Source organism: Primulina eburnea, chromosome 17, assembly GCF_022965805.1.
Source record: "Primulina eburnea isolate SZY01 chromosome 17, ASM2296580v1, whole genome shotgun sequence".
NCBI lineage: Eukaryota > Viridiplantae > Streptophyta > Magnoliopsida > Lamiales > Gesneriaceae > Primulina > Primulina eburnea.
Window position 1 is genome coordinate 376148 of NC_133117.1, and position 15124 is coordinate 391271.

Sequence of the window (15124 nt, forward strand, 5' to 3'; positions counted from 1 at the left end):
GCCGACCGCCGGTCGAATACCTGACGACAGCCAATTAGCGACGGTTTGTAAAAAAAACCGTCGCTAATAGCAACGGTTTGACATATATAGCACGGTTTGACATAAATATATGCATTTTATTATTTTCTTTTTGGAAAAAGGATATCTATAATTTGTGAGTAACTTGACATCCCGTCACCAAACATGGCAATCTGATTGGTCTTTTGGGATATTGGAGGGGTGTCACTATATTTTCGACCCTTGGGAACTCGAAAGGCCAAAGATCTCTTACTTTCTCATTTCTCATTATTACACACAATTAATCAATATATATTCAAGTATTGCTTCCATAATTTATTACAAGAAGTGGAATACGCGGAAAATAGAATAAAAAAACTATATATACATAGGAGAAAAGCAAGATTTATGTATAATATAGAAACCATGGTTTCGCAGTGCTTGGAATTGTGGAAGCTTTTCATGAAGTTGCCTGTAGTTTTAGCTCAAGCAGTTTACTGTGTCATTAATCACATCAATTCTTTGATTCCTCCAACCAATCATAATTATCTGATTTCTTCCACTCCTTATATTGGTATTCTCCCTTAAATTTTTTTATAGATTTTATTTGTTCAAAGAGTATTATAGTTTGTATAAGATATAGTTTTTTCTGTAAATAGTATTTGTTTCTGAATTTATCAATTATACCATTGCTTCTCTTTTTCTTTTTTTTGGATGTTTCGAATTATTTTTGCTGAATTCATTTCTTGGCCGACCGTTTCCTAGACAGTAAGTAACCTTAAACTCTCATAAGAGATTTTGTGAATGGAGGTGAAATTGAATCCCGAAGATCAGAGTACAGAGCATAGATTGAGTACTGCCGGAGATTAGCAAGGACAACATCGTTTTTGTCGGGGCCGGAGAAAGCTAACTGCATGCCGATGTCACAGTTAACGGGCCCTCCATTTTTTTTGACATTTGGAGTTTGGGACCGCACAATCCGTGTTGTTAAGGCAGATAAACGAGTCGCGGGTGCAAGAACTGCAGCCGAACATTTTCCAGAACAGATTTTGGAGTGTGCCTTAATTTATGGAACCTAAGAATCTGTGGGAAAATGTTTGAGTGAGTCGGAGATATGCAAAGAAAAGGGCTGAAATGCTATTGATCAATAGTGTGTCAAATGAAACGCCGAGGGGATCGAAAATTATAGTATCAAAGAGTCGGTGATACATATGTGGTGCAATGCAAGCACAGTTCGGCTATATTTGAAATTCAAATCGGAGCTCGATTTGATCCAATAGAGTTTTGATTAGAAAAATATACAACTTAAAACAGTAAGTTATATTTATCTTATAATACGATTTTTTTCAACTTATATATCACGATTGAATCTGTAACTATTGCATCAAAAATTGCAAATGAATTCGATAACGATGTGATGTATGTTTGAGTAATAAGAGTAACATCATATGTGGATGTACAATTAGAAAAACACATATCCCTAAATTATATGTCTTCTCTGGTGGGCGAGCTGCAAATTCCCTACTACACTGCATTGACTCGTATGTATTTCAAAACTATATTCAACATCGTCATCTGATAACTCTCAATGGAGTCGATAAACAGATCAAACTGCATGTCAATACGCAGAGCTTTTATATTGTCCTAGGTCAAAATGATTAATGGTGTCATACCGTAACAACGAATTATTCCTCCCGATAAATGATAACAACTTGAAAATTCGACAGAGGTTGTCTCAAGCTCCAGGGACTTTTATTCTCGTTTTATGCCGCTGAATCGATTAAGAACATATTTAAAATATACATTACACTTTCTAACTAATTTCATGATCCACTAAACTTGTGGATCTCATATATTCAAATATTTTATTTATGCATATTGCATATATATATAAATAAAGCAAATATCATAATTAGAAAAAATCATGAAATATTATTAAAATAAACATTGCTCACTCGATATCTACCATAACAAATTACGCTATTTGTTACATGGTAGAAACGGCCGGCCCGAAGTATCATTGCGAAATGTAAATAAATAAAATATCTTCGAGTTCAAGGGGAAGAAACAAAAAGAGATTTGATGTCGTTTCCCGATGGAAGAAGGAAAGGAAAGGAAAGAAATGGATCGTGCTCCAAGACTATTATTGAAATTACGTCGGCGTTGGATGCAAGGAAAACGATTTAGTTGACAGATTCACTGCTCACTTTCTCGTGTTTGTATATGTATCAAAAGAGTGCTTCTTATGGTGATAATACTCATTTAATGGACGGTGACCCATGTTGCAGGGTATATATATATATATATCAATACAGCAGAAAAATATATGAAATTCGTGAATTTTTTATTGCCTTTGTTCTTCTTGATTCGAAGAAAAACATATTTACAATCAAGAACAGCGTAAACATATATATATGGATACAAGAAACAAGACATTGAAGCATTTCTCACACAAATCACACCATTCTAGTTTTGAGTTGTCTTCAATCTCTTCTTCCCTGGCAAATTTGATTAAATTAAGGTTCGAAATTCATGTTTTACGACATGTCCTAATCCGTAAATGGAATTTTCCACTTTGCCGTCCAAATGATGGACACCCGTGACCATAGTGGCAGCCCAGGATACCGTCGTTCCATTGGTGAGATGGTTAAAGGCAGCCACAGGTACCTCGAGTCCCTTAAATCAGCTGTATTCCATCTATCTGCCATGAAAACAAATGATCCAAGAGGCGAGCCCGGAGGCATCGGGATCACGAACGTACCCTGAGAAAAGAATGTAGCAGCTCTAAAAACTTTATTCGCACCCACACAAGGGTTCCCTATAGTCTCCCAAGGCCCGAAAATAGAGTCCGCCTCATGCACCAATGCCTCGTTCGGCGCTAAACCGCTGCACCCGGAGGTGATCATGTAGTAAATCCCTTGATTCTTGAACAAAACAGGCGCTGCCCGGTGCTGTCCCACGAGTGCCTTAGCCATATCAGATGTAACATCAAGATAATCTTCATTCAAGCTACTAATGTGAATCTCCTTGTTTTCCAAAGAACAGTATATCAGATAGGCCATCCCATTATCGTCTTGGAAAACCGTCATATCCCTACTGTCGAATCCATTCGGGCTTCGACTGTAAAGATACTCAAATGGTCCGGTGGGGGAATCGCTGGTCGCCACCCCAACCAAGGCTTTCTTGCAGGTGACATCATCGACATGAATCCACATTACATATTTTCCACTCCTCGCATTGTATATCACCCTAGGCCTTTCAACCACATTCATCTTATACAGATCATGAGTCTCATTTCTTTCTTCTGCAGGTAACACGATTCCCTCATTCTTCCAACTCCACAAATCTTTCGAAGAATAGCAACATATGCCGATGAAATCGACACGGGGTGTGCCCGTTTCAGGAGAAAGATAAGTGGATCCATTCTTACTCTCACCATACCAATAATAAGTTTCTGATTTTTTATCAAACAAAATGCCCCCTCCATGTGCCTGGATAGGATTTCCATCTGTGTCAAGCCACACATGCTCTGGTAAATAATACATGCTGGTTTCATTATCTTCATTGTTTCTTGGATCGACAAGACCAAAATATTTAGGACTTGGGAAGAAGATTGACCGAGTAAGAGACAAGGGATCGAGATATTCGTCGTTGAAATTGGTTTTCTCGGGAGATTTGAGTCCATATGGTGGGAGAAGTGTCAGTTGCTCAACTAGACCAATATCACGGAGATATAAAGGGTGGATGGAAAGAATGCTAGCAAGTTTTATTTTCTTAACTTGTATGTTCACTTTTTGGATGAAGGATTTCAACTGGAAGAAAAGAAAGCAGCCAAGAACACCGCAGATCACAAACCGCCGGCATGAAAATGGAGCTCCGGCGTATAACCACCGTGCCATTGCGCGGTGGCGGGTCAACAAGCTAGAGATTTGTGTACGAAGCTGCTGCTAGTTAATTTTCACCGCCAAATTAATAGAAGCTGTGAAGTAGAAGTCAACTTCTTGATGTCCAAGTATTCAACTTTGATTGGTTTATTCTAGTTGTTGTATGGATGGCAGATACATTGGAGTTTCTTGAAAAGGGGGCGAAGCATTAAACTAATAATTTGAGTTGGGATATTAATAAATCTTGAGGTAAAAGGACAATATAATATTTTGTAATAAATTTTTGAGAAATAAATCGAAGAATATGAAACTATGCTAAATTATATTTTTCATCTCATGACTAAGACAAAATAATTGGTTCTCTATACTATATAAATAATATAAATTATTCAGAGAACCTGCAATATATCTTTAAAATGCATACTTCATTACCTAATGAAGACATTCGAGAACTCTTTACTAGAAAGGTGATTTATGGTATCTAATTTTACCAGTATGGAACCATCCGTCGGCAAGTACTTCATTTGTGAGTTCCTCACGTTTATAGTACCCAGAGAACAACGTTGTTCCTCGTAGACAAATTTCACCTCTTGGAACAACAGAAGATGCATCGTATCCCATCTCAGGTACTGATTCAAGCCTCACTTCGATGGTGGTCATCGGGACACCCACACTTCCCATCATTGAAAACACGTTAGCTATGAAAGTGCAACATCCACCACAACTCTCCGTTAGTCCTGATGTGAATTTGAAACGAACCCAATATGTCAGTTAAAACAAGAATGATGCGGAGGAAAACTACAGGAATAACAACTTTTTTCTTGTTAAAACAAGAAAACACGTTATTGCACCAAAAGCTACAGCCAGAGGAGTTATCTCTCCCCAACAAAAAATACAAAATAAACCCACCCTCGTATGATCCTTCATTTGTTAATTTTTGCATACCGTATCCTTGCGATAACACTCAACAACTTGTCACTCTTAGAAACTCCTCGACGTGCTTAGGTAAAGGTGCAGCTCCAGACAATATAAGGCGGATGCGTCCCCCAAATTCTTGTTTAATCTGAAATTCAAGGTAATAACTGTACAATCATGTCAACTATATATAGTAGCCGTAGAGTCAGGATTTTCAATTAGGGGGAAAATTCAAAGTTCTTAAGCTTGAAAATAAAAGTATATAAATTTATATAGAAACTCAAGGGAGTCAACTGCCCCGGTCTGCCCCATCTGGTCTACCTACATGATAGAGATCATAATGTAAGAAAAGATGGCAAGTCAGTAACCTTATCAAAGACCAGTTTGTCGAAGAATGGAGAAGCTTCTTCTTGCTTAAGTCCTTTCTCCATATTCCCCAATTTACTGTCGAAAAATACTTTATTAGTTTGGAAGAGTGTCTAAAGACAACGAAGCTTGACTATGATTCGAAAATTGAACATACTAATCGTATGCGAACTGGGATAGCGATTTTTTCAATAAACCACCAGCTGCAATTTTTTCCATGATGCCTATGAACACAATAGTAAATAAAATCAACTCACAGAAATGCCACTATTCTACAAAATATAGCTAGGTTAGGCTTCATTTGGGAAAACGTTCATTTCTCAAAATATATCTCCATCATATTCCATACTTTCCTATATAATCAAGACTCCTGTTCAACTTTCCACTTCTTTCCAAAAAGAACTCAGTTCGTATTCTAACCCAACGAACGGTATCTTCAAATTTTAAATATCCCACAAAATATAGAAAAATCAAACTACCCTACATATTTTTACATGACACGACATTTAAGGTAGAAAATGTGTGTGTGTGATAAATAAAACCAAACAATCATCTTATTCTGCAATCCATTTTCGAAAAAATACATTTCTCAAAAAATATTTACCGGAAACACCCAAAACCAGTATCAAACCTCTCTGCAGCATGCAGATAAATGTGCAACAAAAGGCAAAGTCCATCTATAACTCAAGGCAGCAGTATGGTTCAAATGTCAAGTAATTGATGCCATGCACAATAGAGGCTTAATTCAAAGTATATCAATAAAAAATTGTATACAGTGTATGTATATCCGGTCAAATACTCATGGAACTCCACAAAATATAGCTGGCTTTAACAGGAGAAGATCTTCAATCATGTATCTGATATCCTGTAAGTTTCAAGTAAAGTGTTTTTGGTGTAAGAAAGCATTGCTTCGCAACTTTCGGCACTAGAATGCATCATATGACCAAAACACGTTAATTTTTCTAGGGTGTTTTAGAAAAGTTAAAATAACACTAGTGTTGTTTTTGGCAATTGACCCCATTAAAAATGCATTATCATGCAAACACACCAATCTCGTTACAAAGTTCGGTTTCTATTTCAAGATTCAAAAATTTGTACAAATACTGACTGGATCGACGCCACGAGCACGAATGGCAGCCGAACCAATCTTGAGGGCTGTATCGTAGACTTCTGGGTATGTCTGTCAGCCAGTTGTATGCACCAGCCTGCCAGATTAAACTAAATTTGTCAAATAAAGCTAGAATCAAATACCCCTTAAAAAATTCACATCAAAAAACCTTAAAAATTATATCTTTTTCTCAAAATAAAAATCTCATTGCCATTTTTACGCCTAAAAGACGCAATATATCATCAATAAATATCAAAAATAATAACTACTTAAATTTATGAGATCAATTTAGCATATATTACCCACCACCATCAATATCTTCAGAGAGTAAAAAAAAAGTACATTAAATTAACTTACTTCTGGAACAACTTTACCAATCATAAACAAAATAAAATCCCAAGTTTTACCTTTCCATCGGTTTTTGTACGGCGTCCCAGCGTATGATTTCCAGGATTTCTTTCCACCGACTTACTGTACCAAGAAACTCAGAATTACAAAGCAAAAATTCGACAGACCGATCCCCTGTGAAATCTGAGACTTGGGCATCAGGAAATGTGAATCTTGATCAAATGGCAAATGCAAACAACGATCTCAGGCAATGGAACAAATAAAATATGACGAGAACAGCATAGCATGAAGGCCCATTAGCTCAGTTGGTTAGAGCGTCGTGCTAATAACGCGAAGGTCGCAGGTTCGAGACCTGCATGGGCCATCTCCATTTTTTTTTTAAGAATTGTGACTGTCACTGACAAATTGACACGGATTTCTTCCACCAGAACTTGTTTTAATACAAATATATATATACACTAGCGGAGTCACAGAAATTTGGCTCTACCAAACTAAAATTTTAAATTATACGATCTTTTAATAATTTAAATTGATATATTCAGATTAATTCAAAATTATACAAATTTACATATAGTTTTTTTAAAATAAATTGGGTCAGTCCGGGTATATTAGAGTGCAGCTCCGCTCTTGTATATATATACCTGAAAAAATCCCAAGGAGAATATGGAGAGCCTGAGTTATTTCCATCAACCCATCTTTCGCATAAATGCACCTATACACTGCTCCCGCCGACGGCTTTCCATTCGCAGCATGCAGCCCTTTCTTCCTCAACTTTCACCGAATAACCACCCCCATTCTCACTCACCCCAAATAAAAAAAATGGAAACAAAACTTGGGTTTTCATGAATCTGGTGAGAAATTCACAGTGCATACAGAAACAAAAAGGCAGGCAGAGTTGGAAGCTGGTATGGTTGGGAGTGCAATAAATGGAAAGTGTTGAATTTTATTCAAAGCGGCATTTGTTGAGATAGTGGTCATGCTGATTGATTGCTGAGATAATGGATTTCAAATCTATTGAATTGTTTGGATTGACATAATAAATATATTGGTAAAACTTGTGTGAGATGGTCTCACGGATCGTATTTTGTGAGACGAATATCTTATTTGAGTCATCCATGAAAAAATATTACTTATATGTCGTCTCACAGATAAATATTTGTGAGACCGTCTCACAAGAAACCTACACAGATATATTTCAAATTCATTCAGTTATGAATTCAAGATAAATGTCGTTGCAAATATAAATCAATCCAAATCCAATGTACACACTCTTATTAAAATTGAAAGTTCCATTGTCGGGGCTCATCGTTCATCGACGAAGATCATATATTCAGTTCCAATGTGTATGTCTCGCCGAATTCATTCATCGTCCCCCTAAAAAATAATTAAAGAACAAATTTTTTTTGTGAGCACTTCATTTTATTTTTGTTGCTTCGTTTAACCATGCGTTGATCTTGATTCTTGTGTCCTAACTCCGACCACTATTATCTGAAATTATAATTAACGTCGCAATTTTGAAAGGGAAAAAAAGAAGAAGAATAATTGAACTTTAATAAGAAAATGCTTTATATATAAAAATAAAGTAGACAGAATCAGATTCATGTTGCCTTTCTAACATTCTCTCCATGTATATTAATGCTAAATGCGATTTACAGGATTATTGGATTGGTGATGCTCTTTGTCAAAGCATCTAACTTAAATAAATAAAGTAGTGGATAGTCATTTGCTTCAAGAACAATGCATCGAAGGCATCGGGTAGTTCTGACATAAATTCTTTCGATGTTTAAGTCATAGGTTTCAATTGAAAGCTGTATGAGCTTTATCTTATTGAGCTTAAGTTCTTGTTGAACGTGATTTAAGCCCAATTTTAGCTATGGATTCAATTTTTAGTGTTTATATTTTATATAATTTTGATATATTGTTTGTTTATCTATTGTTTCTATCACTGTGTTCATCAATGAGGTAACACTCATCTACTGGATTAAGGATGACAACTTTCCTCACGGGTTTGAGGCCCCGCGGGGAAAACCCGAAACGGAGATGGGGATTCCCGATTTCGTCATCGTCTTGTCATATTAATATTTTTTAAACGGATATGAGGACGGGGATGGGAAGTTGATCCCGAATTTTCGGGTTTGGAGATTCCCCGAACCCGTAAAGACGAGGATCGGGACGGGTATCGGGTGGGGATGTAATTCGGGAATGAGGATGGTAATGGCAAACCCGCCCCCGCTCCGGCGGTTTATTTCACCCTACCTTGTGAGGCACTGCCCCCATGAGGTGATCAAAGGCCCAGATTTAAACACACATACACCCCATGAAGTGATCAAAGGCCCAGATTTAATCACCATGTAAAATCAATTGCTGAGATCCTGTGAGGGCACTGTCCCCACAGGTAGCATCTACTCTACCCGCTCCGGCCCATTGACATCCCTATATTGGATATACGATTATAATGAGTGTCACTTCATTAATGAACACAAAGTCGGCACAGTAAGTTGACAACATATCAAAACCGATACTTCATATATTCAAATATACCTACTATCTCAAAAAACTTTTTTTAAAGAAAGTATATGTGTACCATCTCCGATAAAACAAAATAAAAAATTTTGAAGGGTTTGATTCCAAATCCAAAGGAAACAAATTAATATCCTTTTGATCGAACACATTTGGATCCAAAAATGAGTGCGGTGGCCGGTGAAGAAGCAAACATGTGAAAAGTAAACATTATCCACTTCGAAGTTACCAAAAAAAAAAAAAAAATCAAGATTTTGTACTATGTAGTTTGCAATTGATCATTATATAAACTTGTACACAACATTTTAATTAAATCATCCGAGAAATTTCTTACATTCATCCTAGCTAAATGGGAATTTAGAGTTTATGTGAAGGATGAATAAATAATTTGTTTACATTAAATAAAAAATAAAGAGAAGGAATATATATATATATATATATATATATATATATATATATATATATATATATATATATATATATATATATATATATATATAATGTGAAGGATGAATAAATAATTTACATATTTTATTCTCTTTATTTTTTTATTTAATGTAAACAAATTATTTATTCATCCCCCACAAAACATAATTTTTCATTACAAAGTATACTCAATTTCAAATTATATTACTAGAGAGTGAACTTGAAATTCATCATAATTAACATAAAACACGACATAAATATGTGAGTGATGTATTTGAATTTTATGGTCTTACTTATCTAAATCTAAACAATAAAAATACATTTAAAATCTATCCATCCAATGTACAACCTTAAATTACAACTCGGACAGCGGACAGAAATTCAAGTTCTTAAATGGCAAGTTGAGTGTATCACTAAGTTTTTATTTGGGAGAAGGAATTGGTTAATTTGACCAATCATAGAAAGCAAAAGTTCACGTTTACAATGAAAGGAGAAATACTTCAACCCCAAGCCACACAACCTTAAATACTTTCCCAACCAAAATCCATGATTAATTCTTAAATTAAATCCTCGTATATAGGAAAATAAAACCCATAAAATGGGGAACCTTCAGAGTTTCTTTTCTGTGCAGCAACCCCAATATTCCACCATGAAAAACAACCAAATCACCCATTTCAGCCACCCCGATCACCCCCTGAGATTCGACCACACGGAATCTCCGTTCAAATGCGACGGCTGCAAGGAGGTGGGGATCGGTTCTCGGTACAGGTGCGCCGCATGCGATTACGATCTCCACACCCATTGCGCCGTCTCCTCCACTGTCATCTCCCATCCTTTCTACACCAAGTGCTCGTTCCAGTTCCTCAGCCGGCCGCCGGGGCCGGTGGCTCGTTACTGCAACGCGTGCGAGAAGGGCGTGGCGGGGTTCTTGTACCACTGCAAGTCATGCGACTTCGACCTCCACCCGTGCTGCGCGAAGCTCCCCATGGTGCTCGACGATGGGGAACTCGAACTCTATCTCTATAAAAGAGTTAGCTCGCCGTGTAACAGGCATGGAATTGTTTCCTTGATCCCATTTCTTTTTTATTTGTTATTTAATATAATTATGTTGTAAATACGTAGAAAATATAATCAATTAATAATTAATCTAGACATATTTTAGTGAATAAACACATATTTAACAGGTAAGATTAATTTGAATTTGATTTAATATATGTGTATAGGAATCAAAAGCACAACACAAAAAGTATCAATTTCATTTTTGTCTCCTCCAATTAATTTAAAATTGTCATTTGGCGAATTATATCGTTCAAAAAATCATGCAAATGGCAAGAGTGATTATAATGGACGACTAAAATTTTATAATCCCGTTTGGCTTTGAGATATATTTATTTATATGACAAAAATTTGTGTAAGATGGATATTTTATTTGAGTCATACATGAAAAAATATTACTTTTTATACTAAGGCTGCGTTTGGTTCGAGGGATTAGGAGTGATAGACTAATTTATCCGGCCCAATCAAGTGTTTGGTTCGATTTTAAATAAACCTACCTTATCCCTCCTAGGTATGATTAGGTTATATTAGGTAGGTTAAAATAATACCTCCTCATCCCCTAGGATTATTTATCCCACTCTTAATACCTCCTATTTTTCCGATTTTACCCTTCTCCTAAATTCAAACGCACCACCATTTCCCGCCACCGACCGCCGCCTCCACGACCGCCGCCGGCCAACCACAGACGGACCGCCGACCGCGGCGAGCACCGGCCGACCAGCGACGAACTGCCGACTACCGACCGAGCACCGGCCGACAGCGGGTAGCGACGGTTTGTCAAAAAACCGTCGCTAATATAGAAAGGTTTGTCAAAACACCGTCGCTATTAGCGACGATTTGTTTAGAAAACGTCGCAATTAGCGACGGTGTGTTTAAAAAACGTCGCTAAATGTCTAATTTTTAGTAATTAAAATAATTCAAAACAAGATCGGCGACGGTTTCCAAGCAGCCGTTTCCGGCCGTCTCACCTGCTGACCTTTTCCGGTCGACCATTTCCGCCGGCCGCCACTGTCGCCGTCGCGAAGGGGAAGGGCAATTTCGTCTTTTCATCAAAAAATTCAAAATTATCCTACACTTAAAAATCTTACCAAACATAATATTATTTTACATCATATATTACAATCCTATCACAATCATTTACATACTAATCATTAGTTTATCTTATCCTTCCAACCAAACGCAGTCTAATTTTTTATTGTGAATATCGGTATGATTGATCCGTATCACAGATAAATATTCGTGAGACTGTCTCGCAAGAGACCTACTCTTATTATATATACCATTATATATTATTATTTGTGTTATATTTATTGAAATCTTTAGATTGCCAATGAAATACCGCTTAAATTAAGTCTCATTTCGATAAATGTTTTTAAAATTATGGATTTCGAATCTATTGATTTTTTGACGAATTTGGATATTTTTCGAATCTCGTGACTCTTCAGATTCTTTATGGATACATAATATTTTTATAAAGTATATGAAAGATTGACGAGAATAAAACTTTACCCCATTTTGAAAAATTGTAAATTTGTAACGCAATAATTTATTTCTGTATGTACCCAACTTCCGGCTAAGGAACTGCTTTCGGCCAGCGGGGACGAAGCCATCTCTGTCATATTTTTCTATCTATCTATATATATATATATATATATATATATATACGGTATGTTAATTTATTTTCATGTTATATAATAAATCAAGAAATTTTTAGAAAAAACCATATGGCATACGTTTAAGTGAACCTACATAATTATTATTATAATCAAATAAAAGAATAGATGAAATGGGTAGTCAGCTATTAACTTCCCATAACTTTGATACTATATTAATCATAATTCTCCTTTTTTTCGTTTTGTTTCATATATTTGTTTCTTTATAATTTTGGTCATCTGTGTTATCAAAATTTAATCTTAATCTTGTGTATTCTGATTTTTGATATTTTTACTAATTTTTTATCGGGATTGTTAATATGACAATACACACGTTTTAGTGTCACGTCAACCAGCTAAAACTGAAATTTGACATTATAAAAATCAAAATCAGTAATAAGAAACATATATAACCAGAAATATAATTAATTTTCCCTAATTTTAATTGATCACAAATTCCACTAACCTCTTTGTTTTGTTTTTTTTATTATTATTCATAGATGAATGTTTTAAATTCAATAATTCCTCAAAACAGTTTTTTATGTGTTGTACGTACCTATGCATGCTTGTGTTACTATATTATCTATATATTATCTATATTATGTTAATAAATTGATATAAATAGAGTAATTAAATTTTGGTGTCATGATCTGTTTTAATAATTATATATATTAATAAAGTGTTAAAATTTTTATGTATGTCGTCACATGTAACTCATCGAATAGAATCTTTATTGTTTTTAAACATCAAGTTGTAGGTTTAATTCTTAATATAAATTTTTTCACTTCTTTTTCTATCTATTTTTTAATTTATATATCAAAATTGTAATGTAGTCTCTTACTATTTCTTAAAATTATATTTTGATCTCGTTTAAATATAAACCAAACGAATCATAGTAAATTAGCGTCGAAGCGAGAATAAGCGAAAGTTTGAGGGGGTAAAGTGTAATAATGTGGAGATTGTGATCAGGTGTGGCAGAAAGGGGAGGAGCTGGAGTTACAGGTCTTCCTGCAAGAAGTACAACCTCCACGTGGCATGCGTGAAGGAGATGTTAGTGGACAGCTGGCACGAAATATACGCGGGCGGTGCAGGGGAGGGAAGCAACACGGGGAACAAGATCCCCAGCCTAAAAGCCACGCTACAGCCGCAGAATCAGAAACCGGGGAAAGTGAGCAAGAGCTGCGAAATGGCCTGCATTGGCGCTGCAGTTTGTCATCTCCGCCGTCCTAGGGGATCCCACCACCCTCATTGCTGGTCTTGTTGCCTCTTTCATGTCAAAATAAAAATATTTGTCATCAATTTATATAATAATAATAATATATTATTATTATTCATGTTATTTCTTTTTAAAAAATATTAATTAAAATCATACTTGTCATAAAAGTGCTAACAATATATAAATTATCGTGAATATTAAAAGAGTGTTTGAAACTAACTTCTGCTTATTTTAAAATGATGTTTTATAAATTATAAATAAATGAGTGAAAAGAAAAGTAAATTTTTTTTTTGAAAAGTCAAAAATTAATACAAGATAAACTACGAACTGTTCGAGATAAATCACTCTCAAACTTAATTTTAATAAAATCGAGCGCATGGTTATTTGAGATTTGGATCCTCTGTTGTGTTCAAAACACAGCACCTAGTGATATACACTTTTTAAACGAGATGATCACATGATCATCTCGTTTAATCTGACAATTTTTTAAATTTATCTCATATGATGTGATGTTCACAAGAAGATCATGTGATCATTTCATGTAAAAAGTGTACGAAACTAAGTAGTGTATTTTAAACAGAGTAGAAGATCTAAATCCGGTTATTTAGGAGAGAGTCCTAGCGATAAGGAGCTATTATCCTTTATTTTAAAAAAAAATATCAGCCAATAATATTCTTTAACATATATAACATTCATGTCTTTTAATTGTCCAGATTTGGTCACGGATATCATCAACAACGTATTTATATAATTATATTTAAAATATTTTGTATCAAAGTTAATTTATGTTATAACATGAATGGTTAAAAATTTATAATAAAAATTACAAAATGTGTACAAATTCAAGAACTATGTAAAAAAAAAACATCAGAAATGAAAATTATTAAAAATAAAACATATTTAAAAAATAAATGTTTGTATTTATATTTCAAAAAATCTCCAAAAACATTTATAAAAATCGAAAACAATTATGAATATCAATTTTGTAAAGGCAAAAATGTTCAATCATAATTATAAAGATGGGACCAAATGTTTTTACACGTGAACCAATGAATTGGAGTTGAAAAATTAAATAAACATAAAATAATTCTCGAGTGTACTGTAAACATCAAACAAATCATAACCCGTGATGGAAAAAAACCGGTATTTGTCTTTGTTGCTTACCCGATAAAGCAACCTTTTGTCTCTATTTTTTTAAGCTCGGCATGTTAGTTTTACATGTATATATTATTATATCCATTTTTACCAATTTATGCTAATTTTAGTCTCATTCATATGTTAACTTTCACCTTTTCTTTTGTTAAGTGTGATTAGCATGAATGATCAATTATAAGATTTTTCCCCTTTCTCATTCCGGGGATAAGATTTAGATATAAGTTAAGATCGTGTCTGGATTGATAGTTTTGATTTGAGGAAGAATTTGATAGATGTATTATAAATTATACTCATTTGAGGGTGTTTTAAATTCGTCGTACTTATTTAACAACTGATTTAGTTATGATTTTAACACACAAAAAAAAACCTTTTAAAATAATTGATCATTTAGTGACAATTTTTTATATCTAAAATGATGTAGTTAATTGAGCATAATGAGACGGTCTCACGGGTCGTATTTTGTTAGATGTATCTCTTATTT

The 15124-nt window shown here is 34.7% G+C and overlaps 1 protein-coding gene, 1 long non-coding RNA gene, 1 other non-coding gene and 1 pseudogene across 10 annotated transcripts; 3 read left to right on the forward strand and 1 right to left on the reverse strand.

The window, feature by feature from the left end:
- The first annotated feature begins 290 nt into the window (after positions 1–290).
- Positions 291–1468, forward strand: LOC140818199 (uncharacterized). The gene is made up of 2 exons (XR_012114920.1): positions 291–571; positions 763–1468. It is a non-coding gene; the product is annotated as an uncharacterized lncRNA (long non-coding RNA).
- Positions 1469–2307: 839 nt separating this feature from the next.
- Positions 2308–7637, reverse strand: LOC140818524 (uncharacterized). 8 transcript variants are annotated; one of them, XM_073178513.1, is made up of 8 exons: positions 7260–7637; positions 6678–6970; positions 6271–6367; positions 5320–5386; positions 5165–5240; positions 4827–4944; positions 4314–4618; positions 2308–3976 (listed from the first exon to the last, which is right to left on the reverse strand). In XM_073178513.1, exon 8 carries the CDS (start codon positions 3894–3896, stop codon positions 2547–2549), a length of 1350 nt encoding a protein of 449 aa, XP_073034614.1. In that variant the 5' UTR covers positions 3897–3976; positions 4314–4618; positions 4827–4944; positions 5165–5240; positions 5320–5386; positions 6271–6367; positions 6678–6970; positions 7260–7637; the 3' UTR covers positions 2308–2546. The 8 variants fall into 8 exon arrangements, with proteins under 8 accessions (XP_073034614.1, XP_073034615.1, XP_073034612.1 ...); XM_073178514.1 differs by adding an exon at positions 5937–6027 and having other exon boundaries at positions 2308–4618; XM_073178511.1 differs by having other exon boundaries at positions 2308–4618; positions 6678–6741.
- On the forward strand, positions 6909–6982 carry TRNAI-AAU (transfer RNA isoleucine (anticodon AAU)). The gene has a single exon. It is a non-coding gene; the product is annotated as a tRNA-Ile (tRNA).
- A 2423-nt stretch (positions 7638–10060) lies between the features above and the next one.
- LOC140818249 (uncharacterized) lies at positions 10061–13570 on the forward strand (annotated as a pseudogene).
- The last annotated feature ends 1554 nt before the right edge of the window (positions 13571–15124 follow it).

Excerpts from the sequence above, each read along its gene's own strand:
- LOC140818524 (XM_073178519.1), bottom strand. The coding sequence starts at position 3,896 with ATGGCACGGTGGTTATACGCCGGAGCTCCATTTTCATGCCGGCGGTTT.